Source organism: Cebus imitator, unplaced genomic scaffold (assembly GCF_001604975.1).
Source record: "Cebus imitator isolate Cc_AM_T3 unplaced genomic scaffold, Cebus_imitator-1.0 Scaffold340, whole genome shotgun sequence".
NCBI classification, from domain to species: Eukaryota; Metazoa; Chordata; class Mammalia; order Primates; family Cebidae; genus Cebus; species Cebus imitator.
Window position 1 is genome coordinate 2308655 of NW_016107655.1, and position 23303 is coordinate 2331957.

At 37.0% G+C, this 23303-nt stretch overlaps 1 protein-coding gene across 2 annotated transcripts in view; it reads right to left on the bottom strand.

The window, feature by feature from the left end:
* RYK (receptor like tyrosine kinase) overlaps positions 1 to 23303 on the bottom strand; it is an 88589-nt gene that overhangs the window by 53746 nt on the left and 11540 nt on the right. For both annotated transcript variants that reach the window (XM_017505724.2, XM_017505725.2), the window contains exon 2: positions 6032 to 6153. In XM_017505724.2, coding sequence (XP_017361213.1) covers positions 6032 to 6153 — 122 coding nt within the window. The remainder of the gene's footprint in view (positions 1 to 6031; positions 6154 to 23303) is intronic.

Consider the following 23303-nt stretch of genomic DNA (forward strand, 5'->3'; position numbering starts at 1 on the left):
AAAAAAAAAAAAAAAAAAAAAGAAACTACAAAAAATGTAAACATTTGAATAAACTAAAACATAAACATTTTTTGCTAATGTTCCCTTACTTGGAAACAAACGGCAATTACGAATAGGAAGCTAGTAAGTAAAGCCATTTCCTTCTGGAACACAGAGAGTATAGATTTAAAGTGATGAATACACTTGTCCACAGCCAAACAACATGTTAATTTCTCTGAATTTACCAGAAGTAATGCCTTTCTCATAGAAACCTCACTCTGCACAGGGCACAGTCGCTGGCCTCCGGCGGTGCTGCTGGAACTCTGGACAAGTTCCCTACAACTCCTCCTAGACAATGATGATGAGTTCCTGAAAGCAGAGAACTGCCACAAGGTGGGGGCGGGTAGTGGAAATATTCTGCTACATTTTGGCAAGTTTCTGCTTTTTGGCTATCTAAAATAGCTACTGACACTTAACAGACACAATTACATGTTTTTCCTGGATACTGGGGGCTGTTCTGGAATACAGAAGAAACTAATTATCTGTTAAAGCCTCTCAGTAGCCTGCTTTTCAGTGTGTGGTCTTATGAAAGAGAAGCAATACCAGAGTTCTACTCCCATCTCAAAATGCAATTAACACAATGGTCTTTCCTGACCACTCACTAAGGCATGTGTGACACGTGCGCTGAGAGTAAGACAGCTTCAAGCCTCTGAAGAGACCACAATCTGTGCGGCAAGACAAAACAGTGGAAACACTGAAGAACACCGCTATTGCCATAAGCTGTGATATATGAAAACTAATGTTAAAATATCTACAATGTTGAACTGACATATATACCAGGCAGCCTGCAGATCTCTGGAAACAAGTTTTCAACTTTTGGCAAAACCTTAAAATGCAAAAACCAAGAATTTCTGAGCTTGTATTAGAGCTTGAGAGCCACAGCCTTCTTTCTGAAAGTTCATGATTATACCTCAGGGCTAAATTATTAGGTGACAAACCCTTCATCAAGCCTCCCCTGCCCTCATGTGTGACTTTCCCATTTTAGGTCATCTCTACCTTCTGCTTCCTCTACCCCTACTTCAACCATCTTAAGCAAATCCCTTTCCAAATCGGGGTCTTAATTCCCTCATAGGAACTGATCAATAACCAAAGTACAACCATATAATAATAATATAGCCATTTGAAGGGGGAAAAGGTGCAACTCTATATCAAGTGACAGATCCTTGACCAGGATACTGTTCAGCGCTCTGCAAACTGCAGAAAAGTATGTGGTATGTTAGCTGTTGAAAGATGTATACATACACATACACATGGATGCTTATACATGCACCAAATATTTCTAAAGGAAAGACAAGAATCAGGCAACAGTGGCTGACTCAGGGAAGAGGATCTAAGTAGCTGGATTGCTCAGGGATGGTGCTAGAAGGTGTGAGGGTCTTATTTTTCATTGTATACCCTTTTTGTATATGTCTTTTCTAATTTTTACTATGTGCATATATTATCTACTCATAAGATTAATTTTTAAAATAAATAAATGTAATAAACTGTGCTAAAACCACCTAGAATTAGGAACTGTAATAGTGGCTAAAGCCTGAAACTAGATTAACACACATATATTTCCTTAGTTTTTTACTAAAAAACATTATAAGATGGCTACTTTCCTCAAAATTTTTATACCTGTTACAGATGAACTTGTGAAATCAGTTTAGGTTTATATTCAACCCACTCATTTTTCCAAATTTAAAACCTCACTAAAATATCTGAAAAATACCATTTGTGAAACTACTATCAAGTGTCCTGGCCTATATGTTTTCACACTTCCAGAAATAGGAGAGTCACCGCTCCTATAGCCACACATTCCAACTCTGAAAAGCCCTAACTGCTTGGAAGTTCCCCATTTGTTGATCTGTGCCCTGTGGCTTGTACCTGAACATCTCTTCTGCAGTAGGTACCACATGCTAGACCAAGCTCAGGGGATACCCTTTGAGGGACTCGGCATCTAGGAGGGTGACAGAAAAGAAAATCGACTATTACAATATTCTTAAAATATAGCTAGGGCTATGAGAGAGAAGGTCACTGCAAAGACAGAAAAGCGCACCCGACACTGCTGGAGGAGAGGTGACACCAGGTCACAGTTTTATGATGTAAACAGGAGTTAATTAGGTACAGAATGAAGAAAGGGCATTTGTAGCAAACAGCAGCACTGTGACAGAGCACAGGGCATTCAGGAGATTCCAAGACAGACAAAAATGGCACTAAATGACTGGCTAGTTAGGAGGCAGAAAAGAAAGGTGGAGACCAGATGATAAAGGCCTCCTAGGAAATCAAGAGCTTTATTCTGATAACAACAGAGAAGCCTAGGGTGGCTTTGTGGACGGTGCAACAAAAGGTCAGTCCAGAGAAAAGGAGACCGGCCAGAAGACCACAACGAATCCAGGAAGAAACAATGAAGGCCCAAACTAAGGATGAGGCATTGAGTCACAAAAGAGGTAGGAAACGAATTTAAGATATAATTATTAAAGAGAATCAACTAGATTTAGAAAGTGTAGGAGAAGAAAACTAGGATCCCTTCTACATTTCTGGCCCGAGCATGTAAATAAATGGTCATATCCTCCAAAAAATCAGGAAACTGCTGCCTTACCAAGAATATCATACCAGCAGTAGCAGCCCAAATGCACACTAATGATAATATTTATACCTGCCAAAGAAGTAACTTAGAAATATGCTCCATAAAATAATGTGAATGATATGGGGATACAATTACAGCTATACCAAGGCTTCTCCTGAACCAAAATGTACAATGCTAACACTGCTTCCCCTTTAAACATATATATTCACCTGAGCCCCTCCTACCTGCTGTCTCCCACTCCAACTTCCTCCTGGAACAGGCTCCTAAGACTCAGACACCCATTACCAGCAATGTCAGGGCCCTGAACTCACTCCAAATAACAAACAGTGTATATTAATTGTTTTAAAGGAATCAGTAAAAGAAGGTTTTATTTTCTTCAGTCCTGACTGCTACACTTCCCACATTGCCTTTGTACTCACAAATCACTACCCATACACCTGCCCAGGAAACCTTCTCGTGATGTATCAGTCTTCTTTTTTCCTAAGTGTGCCCAGAAATATTCACACTCTGTTCAAAGTCAATAGAAGTACCTAGAACAGAATTCTCTAATAAATCTTTCACCATTTTGAAATAGATGTATTATTTGTTCTTATATGTATCAACATCAAAGGTAAGAATAATAACAAAGAATTAACTATCAATGTTTTGAAGAATATAAGAGGCTTCTCTTCCTGAAAGATGCTCACAGAAACACTGGACTTCAGAGTTGCAAAGGAACTTAAAATTCAGGAACCACTGCTCCACAAATACTTGAATTCCTTCTGTAACAGCCTTATCAAATGGTTATCCAGTATAGGTCTGACATCTTCTAGTGAGAGGAAACATACTACCCTCACCACAGCACTGGCTGGAAAATCAAACTAGTTCCAAAAACAGATGCAAAAACTAGTGGTTGAAAGGGCGATGAGGAATGAGAGGGTGTTTTTTAAGTTAGTTTCAAATTCTCTCTCCACAAATTATTTACTAATTATAAAGGGAACAACATGACAGGGGAGAAATCTGGTGAAGAGAGTGTTTGGAGTGACCACCACCAGTCATGGGACAAACTGGCATCTTGTGGACTGGGAAGAACAGCACCTTTGTGGCATCGCTGCCAAAGAGATACTCCTGAATCTAATCATGAAGAAACCTCAGACAATGCAAACTGAGGGGCATTCTACAAAACAACTGGCCTGTATGTTTCAAGAATGTTAAGATCAAAAAACACAAAGAAAGGCTATGGAACTGTTCCAGACTCACAAGGAACTAAGAAACATCAACTAGCAAAAAATTAGCTATGAAGAACATTATTGGGATAATTGATAAAATGTGACTACTGTGGATTAGATAATAACATGATAATAATGTCAAATTTCTTGGTTTTGATTATTGTACTTTGGTTACATAAAGAATGCCCTTTTTTTTTTTTTGAGACGGAGTTTCACTCATGTTACCCAGGCTGGAGTGCAATGGCCCGATCTCGGCTCACCGCAACCTCCGCCTCCTGGGTTCAGGCAATTCTCCTGCCTCAGCCTCCTGAGTAGCTGGGATTACAGGCACGCACCACCATGCCCAGCTAATTTTTTTTTTGTATTTTTTTTAGTAGAGACGGGGTTTCACCATGTTGACCAGGATGGTCTCGATCTCTTGACCTCGTGATCCACCCGCCTCGGCCTCCCAAAGTGCTGGGATTAAAGGCTTGAGCCACCGCGCCCGGCCTAAGAATGCCCTTTTTTTAGAAAATACACACTGACGTATGGAGATGGGGAAGGAGAGGAAGGAAGGAAGGGAAACAAGTAGACTTAAAATGTTGGTATTCAGAAATGAAGATCAAAAATAAGCACTCTTAATCACTGGTATATTTGGCAGTATCTATCAAAGTTTTAAACATGCACACACTTTGACCTAGTCATTTTACTTCTTAGCACTAATTTATTATTCAGAAATAAGGCCACAAGTGCACAAAAACTTCTGAACAAAGATGTTCTTAACATATTTATATACATGCACACATATACTCATATATATACATATACACACACAGGGACACACGTTAACACATTTTCTTCTCTGTTTCTGTAGTCATCAAAAGCAAAGGTTGAAAAAATTTTAAATAAAAGAAATAGCAAAAGTAGAAACATCAATAAAAGATGAACTACCAATTGTTTTTATCATCTCATTACCTGGATTTTGCCTACAAAATGAAATGAGGGAAACTGTGTGTAATAGTGAAGGGAAGCCTTGTTTGAAATAATGAAATGCTATTAAAAATCCATGTGTCCCATTAATGAGGTAATTTACAGATAGCAATGTATCATACATCCATACAGTATCACCTTGTAAAACCACTAAAGAGAATGAGTGAAAGAGAAAAAGAAAGATGCCCAGATAAGTTATTCAGTAGGGGAAAAAGTACTGTACAACATACATGTCTAAAAATCCCTTTTTTGTTTAAGGAGGGAAAAAAGGAGGCCTTGAAGAAGTTATACCAAAAACTATAAACAATTACTTCTTAGTACAGAACTACAGAGTCTTACAGTTCTTAAAACTCTTCTGGAATATCTGAATCTTCCCAATAATCATTGTTGTTTTCTAAGTAGAAAAAAATGGAAGATTAAAAAAAAAAAAAAAACTGTATTAAAGTGGCCAATTTGAAAAACTTGCAGCAAATATAATGACAGACACTATTCTATAATAATTTTTTTAAAACTCTACAATCGGTATTCTTATTTTTAGTAGCAAGACTATTTTTATTTCCTAAAATATTATTCAAAAGCCTATATATAAAGCTGATAAAAGAAACTGAAATTGGTTGGGTACAGGAGGCAGCTCCACGCTCACCCTCTGACTCTCTGACCTAGGAGAAAACTTACCATGTTTGAGGGACCCAGGCAGTCACAGGAAATGTGAAGAATTCAACAACAGGTAACCTAGGCAAGAGATTCTCAAGTGCTTGGGTTTAGCCCCTTGTGGTTAAAATAGCCTCACCACAGGACACATGAGGGGCTACATCTGCTGTACCTTTCTTACACCGTTTCTCCATGAGTGGGAGAACTGTATCCATTCTGTCAAACACATCTAAAAAGACCTACCTCAGCAATCCCCACCCCTACCCATAACGTTCCACCCAGCAGCCCAGTCATTATTGGGTCCAACTGTATCCTTTTTAAGTTAGGTCTAGATCTTTGTTTGCAGAGCCTAAAAGGATGTAAGTGTGGTGTCATATGCTAATCACTTAAATGACAGCCACCTTCGTTTTAAAAGATTCGAGAAATTTTAGAAGAACAGGCCAAAGATTTGAAATACAAATCTGAAAAAACTCGGTACTATTATATTGTATCACCCGCAGACCCTTTGGTACAGGCAGCCCAGTCCCCAAACACAGCCCCTGCCTGTGTGGCTGGGTGACCCTGTCCTGATGTCCATGGTTAGCCACTCTCTTACCTTGGACTTTGCATGCCAGGTGAAGTGCAGGAAATTTGTCTCACTGGGTACTAACAGATTAAAGGATAGAGCGTAGTGACTAATAAGGTCATTTCTCACATAATAAAGTTCTGCATCAAGACCTAGAAAAAAAATAGGAAAAAAATAATTAAACACTTAAAATACCCTCAAAATCATCCCTATCAGTACTTCAAATACAAATAATAGAGTGAAGATAATATTGATAAGTAAATGAACATCACAAATGGCCCTTATATAGACCGCCTTATGAAATAAGAAAGACACAGGGTTTTATTATTACCAAGAAAGATGAAGAAATTGGGAATTGAAACAATTAAGCAGTTATCCAGCTAAAACCAGAACTCTGGCGGCCACTGTCTTCTGGGGGCCAGTGTGATGCTCTTTCTTCTGGACACAGTGCTTCTTAGAGTACTACCTATAAAGAAATACCCCTTTTCCCAAAAAATTTATGTGGACTTAGGAAGGGAGATTCAAAATGAAAGGCAGAAAGGCACCTCGGATAAAACACAAGCCCGAGCCAAGCCTCAAGCCCCAGCCAGAGATGACCTCTGCTTCCTCTGACAACACAAGGTCCTTGCTGTTCTGATAGCATTTACCATGGTATACCCTTGCACCAGGTGCCTTGCAGGCAACATGCTGTCTTCCCTACCCAGACTACAAAATGAAAACCACGTTTTTCATGGCATCTGCAGGACATAGCTATCTGCACAAAACATAAACACTTGTTAACCAAGAGGTTAGTACTACAGACAAAACAAAAATAAATGAAATGCCTGGAATGCCGGAGAAGCGACTCCCGTTTCACTCATTAACAGACCACCTTCTCAACCAGGGCATATACAATCTCCAATATGTATCATGCTCTCAATTTTGTCACACCCTTTTATCCCACCTGTATTTAATATTTTTCTTTGAAACTAATTTAATTTGTTAAAATAAAAATTTTTAAGGCAAAATTTAATCACTACTTTTCAGTGGCAAATCAACAGATACTGTTAAAAAAAAAAAAAAAGTTACCAAAAAACAAAAACAAAACAAATGTACTAAACTCTAGCTCAAGTCTGGTCCCTACCAAGAAGGCGGTGAGCTTGAGCGTAGCTCACTGTTTACAAAAAGGGAGGAGGGAGGTATAATCGAGTGTCTGAGAAACATAAAAAAAAAAAAAAAAAAATCACAGAGGATTTCTCCATGATCATCCAAGGAACTGAAAGACTAAAATCAGGGAGTAACTTTTTCTTGAACTGATTTACTGTTATTTAAAGTTCTATGCAGGTGTCCCTGTAGTACACAAGACACATATAGTCCACAAGTTAGAGGGGGAAATATACTGTAGAGATCAGCCAAAATCCAAATTTCACATTTACTGAGCCTGATTATGGGGTCTGAAATCTCACAGTATGCAGAGAGGTCAAGACGTGAATCTCAGACCTCCTAAAAATACAGATCTAGAAACAAATCATTCTGCTATAGGTATTTATCCTATAAAATTAGTTTTCTCATCTCCAAACTAGATGTAATAAAATCATTAATTCAGAAATGAAATTTAAGGCATGCTACATAGGGGAAAGCTGCTGCACTAGCTGGGTAGCACTGCTTTTGTTTATCCTACAAAGGATACTGAAAGCAGAAAGAGAAATGTAGACCCTTCTGCAAAAAGGCTCTCCCTTGCTGGCAGGACAGGAAGTGTTAGTAAACATCCAGGAAAGGGGGACTGGTGGTGTTAGAGAAAAGGGTTAAAGGAGAAATTGTAAATAATTTAAATTTGCCTTTTTTCTTAAGTCTTAGTCTTACTCTAGTCTAGATAGGTGATGTTTACTTAGAAATATATATCAGGTAAATAAAAAGAAGAAAAAGTAAATGAGGCAGTATTGACATGAGACAAACTAGAACTCAAGGTAAAAAAATTTCATACTAGTAAATGTATGAAGATAAAATTAACAAATGAGGTCATATTAATAAAAACCACAAGAAGATACAGTAATACAACTGAAAAAAGGGCTTCAAATATAGAAAGCAAAATCCAGCAGGACAAAAAGGCAAAAAGAAATACACAAATCCACAATCACAACTGGAAACTAACATCCTCTCAGAAATCAAAAGTTGAGTACGGTGTTACACCTGTAATCCCAGCTCTCTGGGAGGCTGAGGCGGGAGGATCACTTGAGGCTAGGAGTTAGAGATCAGCCTAGGCAACACAGCAACAACTCATCTCTACAAAAAACTTTTTTTTAATTAGCTGGGAGTGGTGGCGCACACCTCTAGTACGAATTACTAAGGAGGATGAGGAGTAAGGATAGCTTAAGCTCAGGAATCTGAGGTTACTGTGAGCTATGATCACACCACTGTACCCCAGTCTGCGTAACACAATAAGACCCTCTCTCTTTAAAAAATAAAGAGATCAAAACAGATACAAATTTAGTGTGGGCATAGATGATTTGAACATATAATTATGGGACATGAAAAAGTGAGAGGGGATTAATCATGAATTAGACCACATGCATTTAAAAAAAAATTTTTTAATACAAAAACAGATTCAAACCAAAATCATACAGGCTACCTTCCCTGATCAAATACCATATTATGAAGATTTTAATTATAAGGATGAAGCCAAAAGAATATTATTCAAAAAGATTAATAAAATAGTTAAACCCTTCACAAGACTGCCCAAGGAAAAAAGAGAAAAAACACCAAACACAAATTACCAGTACTAGGAATGAAGAGGAAATATTACTACAAATCCTAAAGATGTTAAAAAGATAAAAAGATTATAAACAACTTTATGACAATAAAATCAACAAATTAGATGAAACAGAAAAACCCCTGAAAAACATAATTTACCAAACTAAAAGAAATAAAAATTTCAAACAATTAAAAACCTACCCCAAAAGAAAGCTCCAGGTCCAGATGGCTTCATTAGTGAATTCTATCAAACATTTAAGGAAAATACAACACCAACCTTACATAAACTCTATCCAAAAACAGTCAAAGAGAAGACTTCCTAACTCATCTGATGAAGCCAGCAGCATTATATTGACACAAAAACCTTACTAAAACATTGAGAAAAGAAAATTACAGAACAGCATCCCTCATGAACATAGACACAAACATTCTCCACAAAATATTAGCAAATTCAATACAAGAATATATAAAAGTATTAACACATCATGGCCAAGTATATATGAAAGGTTAACCTTTTAAAAATCAGTATAATTTACCACATTAACAAAAAGAAAACCTGTATCATTTCGATAGATACAGAAAAAGCATTTTACAAAATTCAAAGCCTATTAATGACAAAAACTGTCAACAAACTAGGAACAGAAAGAAACTTTCTCAGTTTGGTAAAGAACATTAAAAAAAAAACCTACAGCTAATATCATACTCAATGATGAATTATTAAATCCTTATTCTTAAGATCAGAAACAAGACAAAGATGTCCACTTCCACAACTTCTATTTAACCTTGTACTGTAGGTCCTAGCCAATGTATTAAGACATAAAAAGCGTAAGGATGAAGTAAAACTGTCATTGTTCAAAATGACATAATTGTATGTATAGAAAACACTATGAAATCTGCAAAAATACTACTAAAACCAACTAGTGAATTTAGCAAGGTCTCAGAATACAAAGCCAATATTTTTAAATCAATTGTATTTCTATATTAGCAACAACTAGAAAATAAAACTTAAAAATCAATACTATAACATTAAAAAAACACCAGGGGACCTAGGAATACCTCTAACTAAAGCTACGTAAGATCTCTACATTGAAAACTATAAAACATGGCTAAGAAAAATTAGAGAATTTAAATTTAAAAAGTGGAGAGACACACTGTACCATGCTCTTAGGTACCTCTCAATACCATTAAGATGTCAAGTCTATCATATTGATCTGCAGATTCAAAGTAATCTTAATCAAAGTATCAATCGTTTTTTTGAAAAAATAATCATGAAATTTAAATGCCAACAACAATCTTGAAAATGAAAATGCCTTGAAGAGGAACCAAGGCAATTCAACTGAAGTATTTTCAACAAGTGATGCTAAAGCAACTGGATGCATAAATGTACAGAAAAAAATAAACCTTAAAATGAAAATTAAAACCACAATGAGATACCACTTCATTCCAGTTAGGATGGCTATTACACTGCTGGTGGGATTGTAAACTAGTACACCATTATGAAAAAAACTTTGGAGGTTCTTTAAAAAATTAAAAGTAAGGCCAGGTACGGCAGTTCACGCCAGTAATCCCAGTGTGTAGGAGGCCGGGATCAGAGGATCACGTAAGCCCAGTACTGTAAGATTAGTCTGGGCCACATAGCAAGACCGTGCCTATACAAAAAATGTTTACAATTAGCCAAGCATGGTGGTGTATGCCTGCATTCCTCACTACTCAGGTGGCTGAGATGGGAGGTTGGCTTGAGCCCAGGAGTTCCGGGCAGCAGTGAGCTATGATCATGTCACCGTACTCCAACCTGGAAGACAGAACAAGACCCTGAGGGGTGGGGGGGAAGAACTACCATATGATCCCGCAATCACACTAGTGGTTACATATCCAAAGAAAATGAAATCAGTATGTCGAAGAGATATCTGCATTCCCATGTTTATTGTAGCACTATTTACAATAGCCAAGATATGAAATTAACCTAATTGTCCAACAAGGAATTAATGAATAAGGAAAATATGGTAATGTATACAATGTAATATTATTCAACCTTTAAAAAAAATGGACATTCTGTCATTTGCTACAACATGAATGAACCTGGAAGACATCATGTTAAGTGAAATAAGCCAGACACAGAAAGACAAATACCGCATGATATATCACTCATATGTGGAATCTTAAAAAAAAAAAAAAATGTGTATCATAGGAGTAGAGTAGAGCAATGACCACCAGAGGCTGAGGAGGGGAGGGGAAAGTGGAGGATGGGGAAAAGTTGGTCAGTGGGTACAAACTTACAGTTAGATAAGAAGAATAAATTCGGATGTTCTAACACACAGCAGGGTGACTAGTTAACAGTAAAATACTGTTTATCACAAAATAGCTAGAAGAGAGGCTTTTCAAGGTTATTACCATAAAGAGATGATAAATGTATGAGGTGATGAATATACTAACTACCTTGCTTGGATCATTATACAGCAGAGATATGTGCCAAAACACCAAATAAACTCTACAAATATGTACAATTATAATGTGTATATAAAATTAAATAAAAATTTAATAAATGTTAAAAAAAACTCTCCCTGGGGTTGTAAGTAAAAAATTAAATAAACCTTGACTCCTATCTTACATATCATATACAACCCAATTTGGGATATAAACCTAAATTTATTAAAGCCAAAACTATAAAGCTTCTAAAAGAAAACGTAGGATAGAAGAGGCCCTGTCTGCCAGAGCTGAGCGCTCCCTCTCTGGGGCTCTGCCGCTCTTGCTCCTGGCTCCCTCACCCTCTCTCCTCCCTCACTCTTTTTTTTCTCCCCCCTCCGCCTCACACTCTATCACCTTCTCTCTCTCTCTCCCTCCCTCCTGTCTGTCCATCCCTCTCTCCCTTGCTCTCCCTCAGGCTGAAGAAGAAAAAAAACAGGATAGAAACAGGAGAGAAAATCTTCACAACCTGCGGTAAGCAAAGATTTCCTGGACAGGTGACACAGAATGTAAAGCAATGAGAAAAAACTGAAAAAAAACGGTCTTCATCAAAATTTAAAACTTCTGTCCCTCAAAAGACATTGTTAAGAAAATGAAATTAAAGTCACAAACTGGGAGAAAATATTCCCAACACGTATATCTAAGAAAGAATCTGTCTGGGGAAAAGTGAAAGGTGTTGGTTAATTTTTTTAATGATTTGTTTCTAAAATGTATAAAGAACCAAAAATATTTTAAACCAAATTAAATAAAATGGACAAAAGATATAAGCAGATATTTCATAATTATATACATAGCCAAAAACCTATGTAAACATCCTGTCATCAGAGAAATGCAAATGAACACCACAATGACAGCCATTAGCACCCAAGAGAATAACTAACACTGAACATTGGCAAGGAGGTGGAGTAACTATTATACAACGCCTATACATTGCTATGCGTATAAAAACGTTCAACTACTTTGGAAAACACAGTGTCTTGCAAAGTTAAACATACACCTAATCTGTGATCCAGGAATTCCACTTCTGGGTCATTATCCAAAAGAAAACATATGTCCACAAAAAGACTTATGCACAAATATTCATATCCCTCCCCATCACCTTTTTTATTTTTGAGACAGAGTCTCACTCTGTTGCCCAGGCACCATCTCAGCTCACTGCAACCTCTGCCTCCCGGGTTCAAGTGATTCTCCTGCTTCAGCCTCCTGAGTAGCTGAGATTACAAGCACACATCATCACACCTGCCTAATTTTTATATTTTTAGTAGAAACGGCGTTTCACCATGATGGCCAGGCTGGCTTCCTGACCTCAAGTGATCCACCCACCTTGGCCTCCCAAAGTGCTGGGAATACAGGTGTGAGTCACCACACCTGTTCATGTTCATATCCCTTTTACCCACAACAGCCAGAACTGGAAACAACACAAACGTCCATCAACAGATGAATGGATAACCAACTGTGGCATGTATATAAATGGAATACTAATTGTAATGAAAATAAGACTTTGTAACAATGGGGATGAATTTTACAGACTGTATAAGTGGAAGAAACTACACAAGAGAATATATACGACTATTTCCACCTATATAAAGTTCTAGAATAGGCAAAAGTAATTTATGGTGACAGAAATCAGATCAGAGGTTACCCTGGAAAGGGGAGTAGAAAGGAGACTGGTGAACTGATTACAAAGGGGCTCCAGGGAATTTCTGGGGTGATGGAAATGTTCTATATCTTGGTCGGAGTGGTAGTTACATAGGTGTATGCATTTCTCAAAACTCAACCAACTGAACATTTAAAATCTGTGTATTTCATTACATGTAGTTTACTTAAATTTTTTAAAAGATGGAAAAAAGAATTGACACTCAATAGGTTTTACCTCTCCTTTCTTATCTCAGGAAGCTTGCAAAATCATAGCATACTACTTGTACTAACATAAAAAGTTTTAGAAAAAACTAATCTTAAATGATCACCAAATTCCATATATAAACTTCAAAACATCTTTCACAGGAAAATAAAGAACTCTGTTCCTAATATACAACAATTTATTGTGATTATTGGTAATAACAAAAAACAATGTTTAAGTATTTAAGTTTTTCAGACACAGTTCAAAGTATCAAGAGCATCTAAGAGTTCTGTAAATTCAAGTCCATGTTAAGCTAGATAAAAAGGACTTGCAAGGCTGGGAGTGGTGGCTCACTCCTGTAATCCCAGCAATTTGGGAGGCAGAGGCAGCCAGATCACGAGGTCAAGAGATCGAGACTATCCTGGCTAACATAGTGAAACCCCGTCTCCACTAAAACTATAAAAATTATCTGGGCATGGTGGCACGTGCCTGTAGTCCCAGTTACTCAGAAGGCTGAGGCAGGAGAATCGCGTGAACCTGGGGGGCAGAGGTTGCAGTGAGCTGAGATCGCACCACTGCACTCCAATTTGGTGACAGGTGAGACTCCATTTCAAAAAACAGCAAAACAAAACAGAACAAACAAAAAGGACCTATAAGCAGCCAGACCAAAAAAAAAGGGCAGGCACATTCTCAAGTCATACATGCAGTCATTTGATAATTTGTGGTTTTGTCCTACTAGAAATTTTATCTTATTTCTCAAGGAGACTGATGGATATAGCCAATTCCTTTCCAACCTCCTGGGAACATCTGTTCTCCCAAAAATTGCTCAAGGTCTCTCTAGTTTTATCAGCCCAAACAGAAACTACCAACTTCAACAGAAACTGTGGCCCTTATGTAGAGAACATTCTCTCTGAACATATCAGAGAGCAGCTTCACGACATTTCAACTGAAGGTAGAGCAAAGATTGCAGTCAGCCAACTTTCGCAGGCTTCTAAAACCTAGTTAGACCTCAACTTGTGCTGGCAGACTTAGCACCCTGGCTGTCTGCCCCTTATCCCCCTTTGACGATCTGCTTCTATACTGTCACCCCTAATACCACTCTGACTTCACCAACTTCCTTATTGTTCTGAAGTACAATTTTCCCCTGGCCCTGTGGAGCCCAATGGGCCCATTCTCTTACCCTCAGTGGGCACGACCCTGGATTGCCATGGCAACTTCAGATGACTGCTTGAGCATCTTTACCAAAAGTTCTGTTTCTTTAGAATCATGCCATCAAACTATGCCACCCTCTATCCTTCCCAGTATGTCAGCTACCTTATTCACTGAAGATTCTGAGACCAGTTTATAAAAGTTCTATACATTCCTCTTCTATGTCTCATGAGCGAAGACTCCCAATGTCCTTGAGACTAACCTACTCTCAAACTGCCCTTCAATGTCTCTTTTATTCCTCAACTTCAACAATCTTCATCCATACTAAAGAAACTCATTTCTATAGACAGCAGCAATATGCAAATTTCTCTACTTCTAAAATCCTGAACTACAGTATCTCAACTAGTAGCTCTTCAGCTCCTTCCTTCATAATTATAACAGCTGCTCCCAGGGTCATTCTGCTTCCAGTATCTACAATCCTCTTGTTTCTCCCATTCTACTGTACCAACTATTTCCTTCAATTTCTTCTTACAGGCCTCAACCTCAATTACTTCAATTACTTTCTTACCAGCAACCTCCACTTTCTCCCACCACAGCCTACGTCAGATATACACAATCTGCTCAGGAAAAAAACACCCAATCTTGAACTCACTCCTCTACTTCCTGTCCTCTTTGGTGCTATAATTGAATGCTGCATAATCCTAAATTAAGCCATTGCCACAAATGACTCACTACAAAACGATGCTTCTACCCTCAACAAATATTTACAAGCTGCTGACAATTTAAAGCCCTGTGATCCAAATCTCTATGAACGCCTAATGACCACCAAAATAAATTATAAATTTGAAATTCACTATCATAGGCTGAGGTGTTGAAATTGCAATACAGTCATTAAACACAGTTGCTGTCTTCTGACTACAGGTTTTGAAAACACTTGTTTTGAAACAGACATTCCATTCTTTATTAGCTAAGGTAGTTATTTCCAGTTTGAAAAGGTTTGAAAGAAACCATTAAAATTCTATTCAAATTTGAATTCTATTCAAATTTTCACACATCAAATTATACAGTCTGTTATATCGCAAGACATGTTTCTGTAACACCAGCTTTTAAGTGGTTTGTAAATAAGACCATTCCAGTATAACAAAGAAGTGGGTTCGCATATTAATTTTCCTAAGCAAGGGGATCTGGAATAGCAGGAATAGAAATATAACTTTCAGTGAGAAAGAAAAAGACTTTCATTGAGCTTTGCTGCTGCCAAGCAGAAGCCCTCTCAGCTCTATTTCAAGAATATTTAAAATGAGCACCTGTACTCAGGACTCCCGGCTCAAAGGAGCATTCCCATCCTTTGCACAGAAAGCTGTACTTCCTCTGGTGCCCACCTTTATGGCAACCACATTGGCTTAGAAAATGACTTTCATCTGTACAGTCTCAAGACCACACCTTATATGTTCATATCTTTAATAACTCTCTTCTGAGGCAACCTGAGCCATGCTAAGTGGTTTGACTGGGCTGCCCAAGTTATCTCATAAGGTACCAATTATGCTTTTGTTAGTACTCTGGTTTGAAAATTGCAGAGGTCTTGAGTAGTTTTGCCCTTAATCTTATTTTTCCCATAAATCCTCTTATTTTTAGTGAATAGGTAAACTTGAAGGGTTTTTATGGAATGCGTTTGATGTTATGATGGAAATGTTTATATTACTTAAAAATAATACTGAGTGTTATGCAGGGTATGACAAGTAATTTGTGACACTATATAAAGTTTTATAAATATTTACACTCTTTAACCCAGTAATTCCATTACTAAAAATCCATCTTTAGGAAACGAAACAGACACAAATTTTATGTACAAATTTATTAATCAAAACAAAAATTGAAAAAAAGAAATAACATAAACTACCAGCAACAGAGCAATGATTGATAAACTATAATACATCCACAAGAGAGAACAACAGTTTTTAACAGTTGATCTTTCTTTGGAGGAGAGAGGTTATACCCCAAGTCATAATATCCTTTCAACTAAACTGCTCCCTGTTCAACTCTCTAACATACTAGGCTTCCCCTTTGAAGACAGGTTTTAATGACTAAATAAGTGACTAAAAAACATTGAGAAAAGACTATGAAGCCATGAACAAAGCTGTTATAAATAATGCAGTATAATGGGTTTTGCTTAGAATGTAACAGTAAATAAAAATTACAACATACAAACTGCATACTGGCACCTAGAATAGTTCATGCATGTAACAGGTATTCAATAAACATCCATTGAATCAAAAAGTTAAATATATGTTCATAGGCATGTTCTGTGTGTCCACTTTAAAAAAAAAGAAAATAGCAAAATATGTTAATAGTGGTTGAATATAAATGAGGGATTATGGGTGATCTTCGTTATGTGCTCTTTTTCTTCTCTTAAATTTTCTATGAAAGTTAAAGAGGAAAAACAATAAAAGTCTTCAAAAACATGTTTAAAGAAATATGCATACAACTATAACAATTCATTAATACAAAAATGCAACAAACTACTGTCTAAAATAATCCATGAGAGTGGATAAGAGCTAGAGAAAAGGCCCTCAAAAAATAAAATTCAATTTAAAAAATCACATTTGTAAAGACATTATCTTTGGTATATCAATGTTAATACCAGTAATGATAAATTATTAATGACTAAAACACCTTCCTCCAACTTTCCCTTAAAATACCCAGTTAAACCAAACAACAAAATTTGGCAAAGTACTCTAAACTGAAGAGAGACCAAAAGATAAGACCAAAGCTTGGAAAGATTTGCCACATGCAACATTTGACAATGTGACTGAAATAAAATTGGATTAGCCCTGCTATCTGAATGAGAATAACATGGAAAACCCTGAAGACAACAGGGAATGGAACAAAGCTATAATTTTCAGAAGAAGAAGAAGCAGGCAAGGAATTCTATTTCCAGACAAAGTCTTATCAAATGCAAAAACAGATACTCAGAAGGCCTCAGGAAACACCTCAATTATGTATTCTTCCTAAAAAGTTTATCTAAAACATACTGAGAGACTTAAAAAACTTTTGTTTTTAATAGGGGATAGGGAAGATAGGGAATTGTTTTATAACAACATAAAAGATATAGTTTATACGTATAGCCATAATTAATACATACATCAAGATGGTACTCTATAGGAAATGCGACTTATTTCAAATCATCTGTAAGATATGTACAAAATGTGATCAGCTATAAGGAAAAGCACAATCAGTTTCTTAAAGGAGAAAATGTATAGGTCACAATACGACCACCGGGCAATGGGAAGAAAGCAGGGAGTAAGGTAAAACTTAACATATACATTTTTAAGTACCATCTATCTCAAAGAGTTAACTATATTCTTACCCATCACAAACGGTTTCAACTACATAAAGAAAAAACAAGAACTTGAAAATACATCTACCAAAAATTGTCAACGCATGGTTAAATAATATGGCATTTTTCTTCCTCTTTACGAATATTTTCCAAATAGTCTATAATGAGTATATTTTCCAGTCTATATCTTTCCTTGTATATTTTCCAAATAGTCTATAATAGTATATTTTACCCTAATAACCAGGAAATAAAATTAATGAAAGAATTTTAAACAAATGTTTTTTAAAAAGATGAACTCTATAGAGAATATCATACTTTATATCTCTTAATTTAAACTCCTTTTTCTTTCCTTCCCCATATGCTTGAAAAAAATTTTAAAGAAAAAGTAAAAGACACAAAGATAGGGGCTATATAACCTACTTGTTTCTAATTACTATTAATGACTAGTGTTTCAAATATGACAATAGCAATCAAACGCAATCTGAAAGCAGGGATAGTAGACAGCAGGGGTTATTACTGTCAGGGAGTGTTAGGCCTTACAGAGGTTAAGTGAGTAGTGAGAAACAGAGAGGCAGTGAGGGAAACATTTATTCAGTAATGCTTTAATGAGCCAGTTCTGCAGCAAGCCGGGAGTAGGGTAACTCTTTATGAGACTAGAAAACAGAGCCTGGTTCCAGTAGAAGGGAGTGACTATGAAGGAAAGTTGAGGTGCCACAGTTATGAAATTCCAAGTGCTGAGACAGATCAGTTCGAAAGTGGTCATTCCAATAAGTGCCTTATTTGGAAAAAAGAGAAAACGGGGAACTGGGACACCAGTATGGTCAAAGGAAAAAAAAGTCAGGGTAGGTTCTAATATCCCTTCGGGATAAAGGGAGAGAATAAATAAAAATCAAAGTCAGGGAAATAAAGTCATTGAGGATCATTTTGTAGAGGTCTGGTGACCCCAACAATCCTAATGAGTCAAAGATTGTGTAAGTAAAGACCACAGAAATCAAAAGAGAAGAGAATGCTGAGACACCGTCCTGGGGCAAAACAATCAAAGTAGGAAAGTAGAGGTATAATGCATAGTAAGAGCTGGTCCCTCAATGAACAATCCAAAAAGGAAATTAGAAAACAATTCCATTTACAATAGCATCCAAAAGAATAAAATACTTAGGAATAACTGTACACTGAAAACTACAAAACACTGCTGAAAGAATTAAAGACCTAAATAAATAGAAAAACACCCCGTGTTCATGAACTGAAAGACTTAATATTGTTAAAATAGCAATACTACCCAAAGTGATTTACAGAGGATCCCTATCAAAACTCTAACCCCTATTTTTGCACAAGAGAAAGAGCAGATCCTCAAATTAATATGGAATTGTAAGCAGCCAAAGACAGCCAAAACAATTTTTAAAAAGAACATAGTTAGAGGACTCACACTTCCTGGTTTCAAAGCTCACCACGAAGCTCCTTTAATCAAAACAGTATAGTACTGGCATAACGACAGACATGCAGACCAATGGTATAGAACTGAGAGTCCAGAAATAAAGTTATATATTTTAGGCTGATTAATCTTTGACAAGGATGCCAAGAGAAAAGGGGGCTCTGCTGGAAAGCAGACAAGAACAAGAATGAATAGCCACGAACTAAAGAGGTAGCATTTTGTCATTAGAATGCATAAAACTTTTAAATTCTGATTTAAGATTAAAATACTCCAGCTGTTCAGTTACATTAACCAGACTTAAATGTCCTACTGCCAATTCCAGCAAGGTAAAAATGTTGCTCTCTTGTTAGAAAGCATGGCATTTTTTCATAATTTTATTTTTAAACAACCCAAATTCAAAGCTAAAAAACCAAAGTTATTCTTGCAAAACTCTTAAGGCTCATCAAGAAAAGTTCATTTTTCCCTAGACAATTTTAAGTTCAAACCTGATTCAAGGCCTGTGTTCCATATGAACTGGCCTGTTGAACTCAAGTTCTGATAATAATTTACCAGTTCAAAAATTTTTTCCAAATGATTTTAAAAGTTGACTACTGGCTTTCTCAAAGGTACACATATGGTTCATTAGAGCCAAATCAGTAAACCATCTTTCTTTATTTTAAAAGCCACTTTTACAGCACTTAACAAAACATATTTCAGGGTACTGTTTCAAATGCCTATCTTCCTATTACCTTGCACATCTTACAAACAAGGCTGGGGTCTTAGTTTACTTGTAACTACTTAAATATTAGATGTATGAATGGCAGGCTGTCAATAAAAGCCAACTACATCAAAGATGGGTTTTAAAGAACATGGTACTTTAAAGAAAATGTCAAGAATCATTAGTTAAGACAAGAAAACAAAAGTGATGTCATAGAAAGAGAACTAAAGCAGGCGGGACGTGGTGGCTCACGCCTGTAATCCCAGCACTTCTGGGAGGCCAAGGCAGGTGGATCACGAGGTCAAGAGATTGAGACCATCCTGGCCAACACAGTGAAACCCCGTGTCTACTAAAAGCACAAAAAATTAGCCGAGCGTGGTGGTGCATGCCTGTAGTCCCAGCTACTTAGGAGGCTGAGGCAGGAGAACTGCTTGAAACTGAAAAACGGAAGTGCAGGGAGTCAGGATCAAGCCACTGTACTCCAGCCTGGCAATAGAGAGAGAGACTGTCTCAAAAAAATTAAATAAATAAAGAGAACTAAAGCAGAGTTCATGGTTCTTACTCCTCCTCCCCTGGCTTCACTATTAGGTAGCTGAATGACCTTTGGCAACCAGTTACTTAATCACTCTCCCTAGGCAACAATTTTCTCAACTATAAAACAAAAAAGTTAGACCAGATGATGTTAATGTCCCTCCTCAGCCGCAAAATTCTAATACTCTATGTTATCATCCATGGTTTCCAAGTGTTAGCCAACACACTATTATTTTATGATATCATCCACAGTTTCCACATGCCAGTCAAACCATAAGTAAAAATTCATTTAGTCAAGATAATCTTCTAGATTCTGAAGACAGTGGTAATATGAGCTATTAATCAGAGAAAAAAAACGAAATCACTTAATATGTATTAAACCACTGAACACACTTTAATGAATGCTAAAAGGAAAATAAATAAGGAGCTCTTATTTCAAATGCTCCTAGTTTATGCAAAGTAACAAGCTGACTTAAATAAAACAACAGTTTGTTAATCAGAATCTAATAATCTAGCTGTGGTCATATTATACCTAGAAAATTAGCTTAGACCTAATGTTTAACTACATTACAAGATGATGAATTACAAATATTAGACTGTAGAACAAGGGCATCCTTCCTAATAGAAAAAGCAAGTCAGTCTTCAATCCCATAGCTGTTCAAACAATGATCTGTGGATTAAACAAGATTTTTCATGTAATTCTCTGCCACATTCTTCAGCATGTTCCTCATATATTTGTCCTGCAACCTTAAAGGTCTTGATACAACTATCTTGAGAGTATAAGCGTATACACAGAAAATATAAAGACTAAAAATATAAGGATTAAAGAAAGCTTTCCAGAGAAAGAAGACAGGCAGGATCGACAACAGCAGACAACATAAATATACCCTTTCTTCCCCTCCTTCCTTCAGACTGCCTTCTTTCTGCCTAAGGAAAAGCAGGTAGGCTCAACCTTTTGGTCCTGATAGGTGGTTTAGAAATCAGCTTCAAGAAGACATGGAAGGGAATCTCCTGTTCCTCCCAAGGAAAAGCCAGGAATCGCAGGCACTAAGAACTTTTCCTAACTATGCCACTTCAGCAAGTAAACATGATATGTTGTCAAAATCAACACAAACAGGCACAAATGTTAGAATTAACAAACAAGGACACTGAAACACTTTTTTTTTTTTTTTTCTGGGCATGCAGCCAAGCCAATTAAGGTCTAATAAGCTTTTCAGGTGATTCTGATAAATACTCAAGTTTGAGAACTATTGTCCTATAAACAAGTTCAAGTCTCTCCTTCAAAAAAGCCTCTAACTGCACCTTAAACTTTTTCTTATTTTTTTTTAATTGCATTTTAGGTTTTGGGGTACATGTGAAGAACATGCAAGATTGTTGCATAGGTACACACATGGCGATTTGCTGCCTTCCTCCCCTTCACCTATATCTGGCATTTCTCCCCATGCTATCCCTCCCCAACTCCCCACCCCCCCACTGTCCCTCCCCTATTTCCCCCCAACAGACCCCAGTATGTGATGCCCCCACCGTTATAATATGAAACAACTATTATAACTGTACTCCATGTGGTCAGAAAGTTAAGTAGAATCATGGAAAACATAAAAAGACACTAGTCAAACTTCTAGAGCTGAAAACTATAATGTATATAATATGGAAAATAGACTGGATAGGATAGCAAGTTAGACATTTCAGGAAAAAAAATATTAGAAACTGTATTTCCTAGCTTTTCATTACTGATAAAGGCTTTTGCCAGAATCTCTCTTGAATGCTTCACATCCTCCAACTGTAGTGTGGGCCAACAGTCTATTGAGAGACTCCTCTGCACCAAGCCATGAAGAGCCTCCGTGCAGTAAAAGTGAGACAAAGTATGATAGGTGCAGTGATACAGGTCTGCTTGTGCAGGGTATGGAGCTATGGAAATCAACATGGGAGGTGCATTAGCCAGAGACAGCAGCGGAATGGGACAGAGGCAAATCAGGCAACTCCAAAGGAAATAAGTTATCAAGACCAGGCACAGTGGCTCACACCTGTAAACACAGCACTTTCGGAGGTCAAAGTGGGAGGATCCCTTGAGCCCAAAAGTTTGAGACCATTCTGGGCAGCATAGGGAGACCTCGTCTGTACAAACAAATATTCTAATTAGTAGGGTATGGTAGCTCACACCTGTAGTACCAGCTATTCAGAGGCTGAAGCAAGAGGATCACTCGAGTCTGGGAGGTTCAAACTGCAGTGAGCCATGACTACATCACTGCACTACAGCCTGGGCAACAAAGTGGGACCCTGTCTCAAAAAGAAAAAAAAGAAAAGAAAAGCAGCTATAAAAAATTAACATACATTTGCTTTGCAAAATGATAATAACAAATTAACATACATAAACTTCCACTAGTATAACTTCAGTCAAATTTCCCTTTTGGATAGCAACTTAGCAGGCAATGGGAAATGATCAACAGAATTTCTGATGACTCCAGTAAGGCACAGGATAGTGAATGTTTTGTAAGTATGATTCATTTGTTTACTCATTTGTTCCACTTTTAATGAAAACCTACTGCATGTCAGGTACTGTTTTAGGTGCTAAAGATATAAAGTGGAACAACCTAAAAAGTCTCTATTCAAACAGAACTAACTTTCACTAAATGAGGAGATGGAAACAACCAAAAAGTATCACATGCTTAAAACAGCGTGCTAGCACAGAGGCACTGGGGATCAGCCCTAGGAAGACTAGCCTCTCTGGGGAATTGACATTTTAAGTTGAGATCTAGAAAGTACCAGCCATGTAAAGAGCTGGGAAACAATGTGAGGAAGAGGTGCCATCTAATGTAGACTCTAGGGTGAGAAAGAGTCTGGGCACCAAGGGAACTAAGCAAGTGGTGGAGGGAGGGGCAAGGATGCTAAGAGTAGATCCAGTGGTAGGCAAGAGTCTCTACATATACATTCACATATTTACAAATCAGGAAAAGCTCAACAGTCTAGATATCTGACATTTATATATTCTTGTTTATTTCCTAATAATGTGCAATAATGGTTGTTTTAAATTTTTTAAGAATTTCTTTTTTTTTTTTTTTTTTTGTATATAGTTTTGCTTTTTTTTTTTTTTTTTTTACCTGTAGGCTGCAATCTGCTTTATTGAATTTA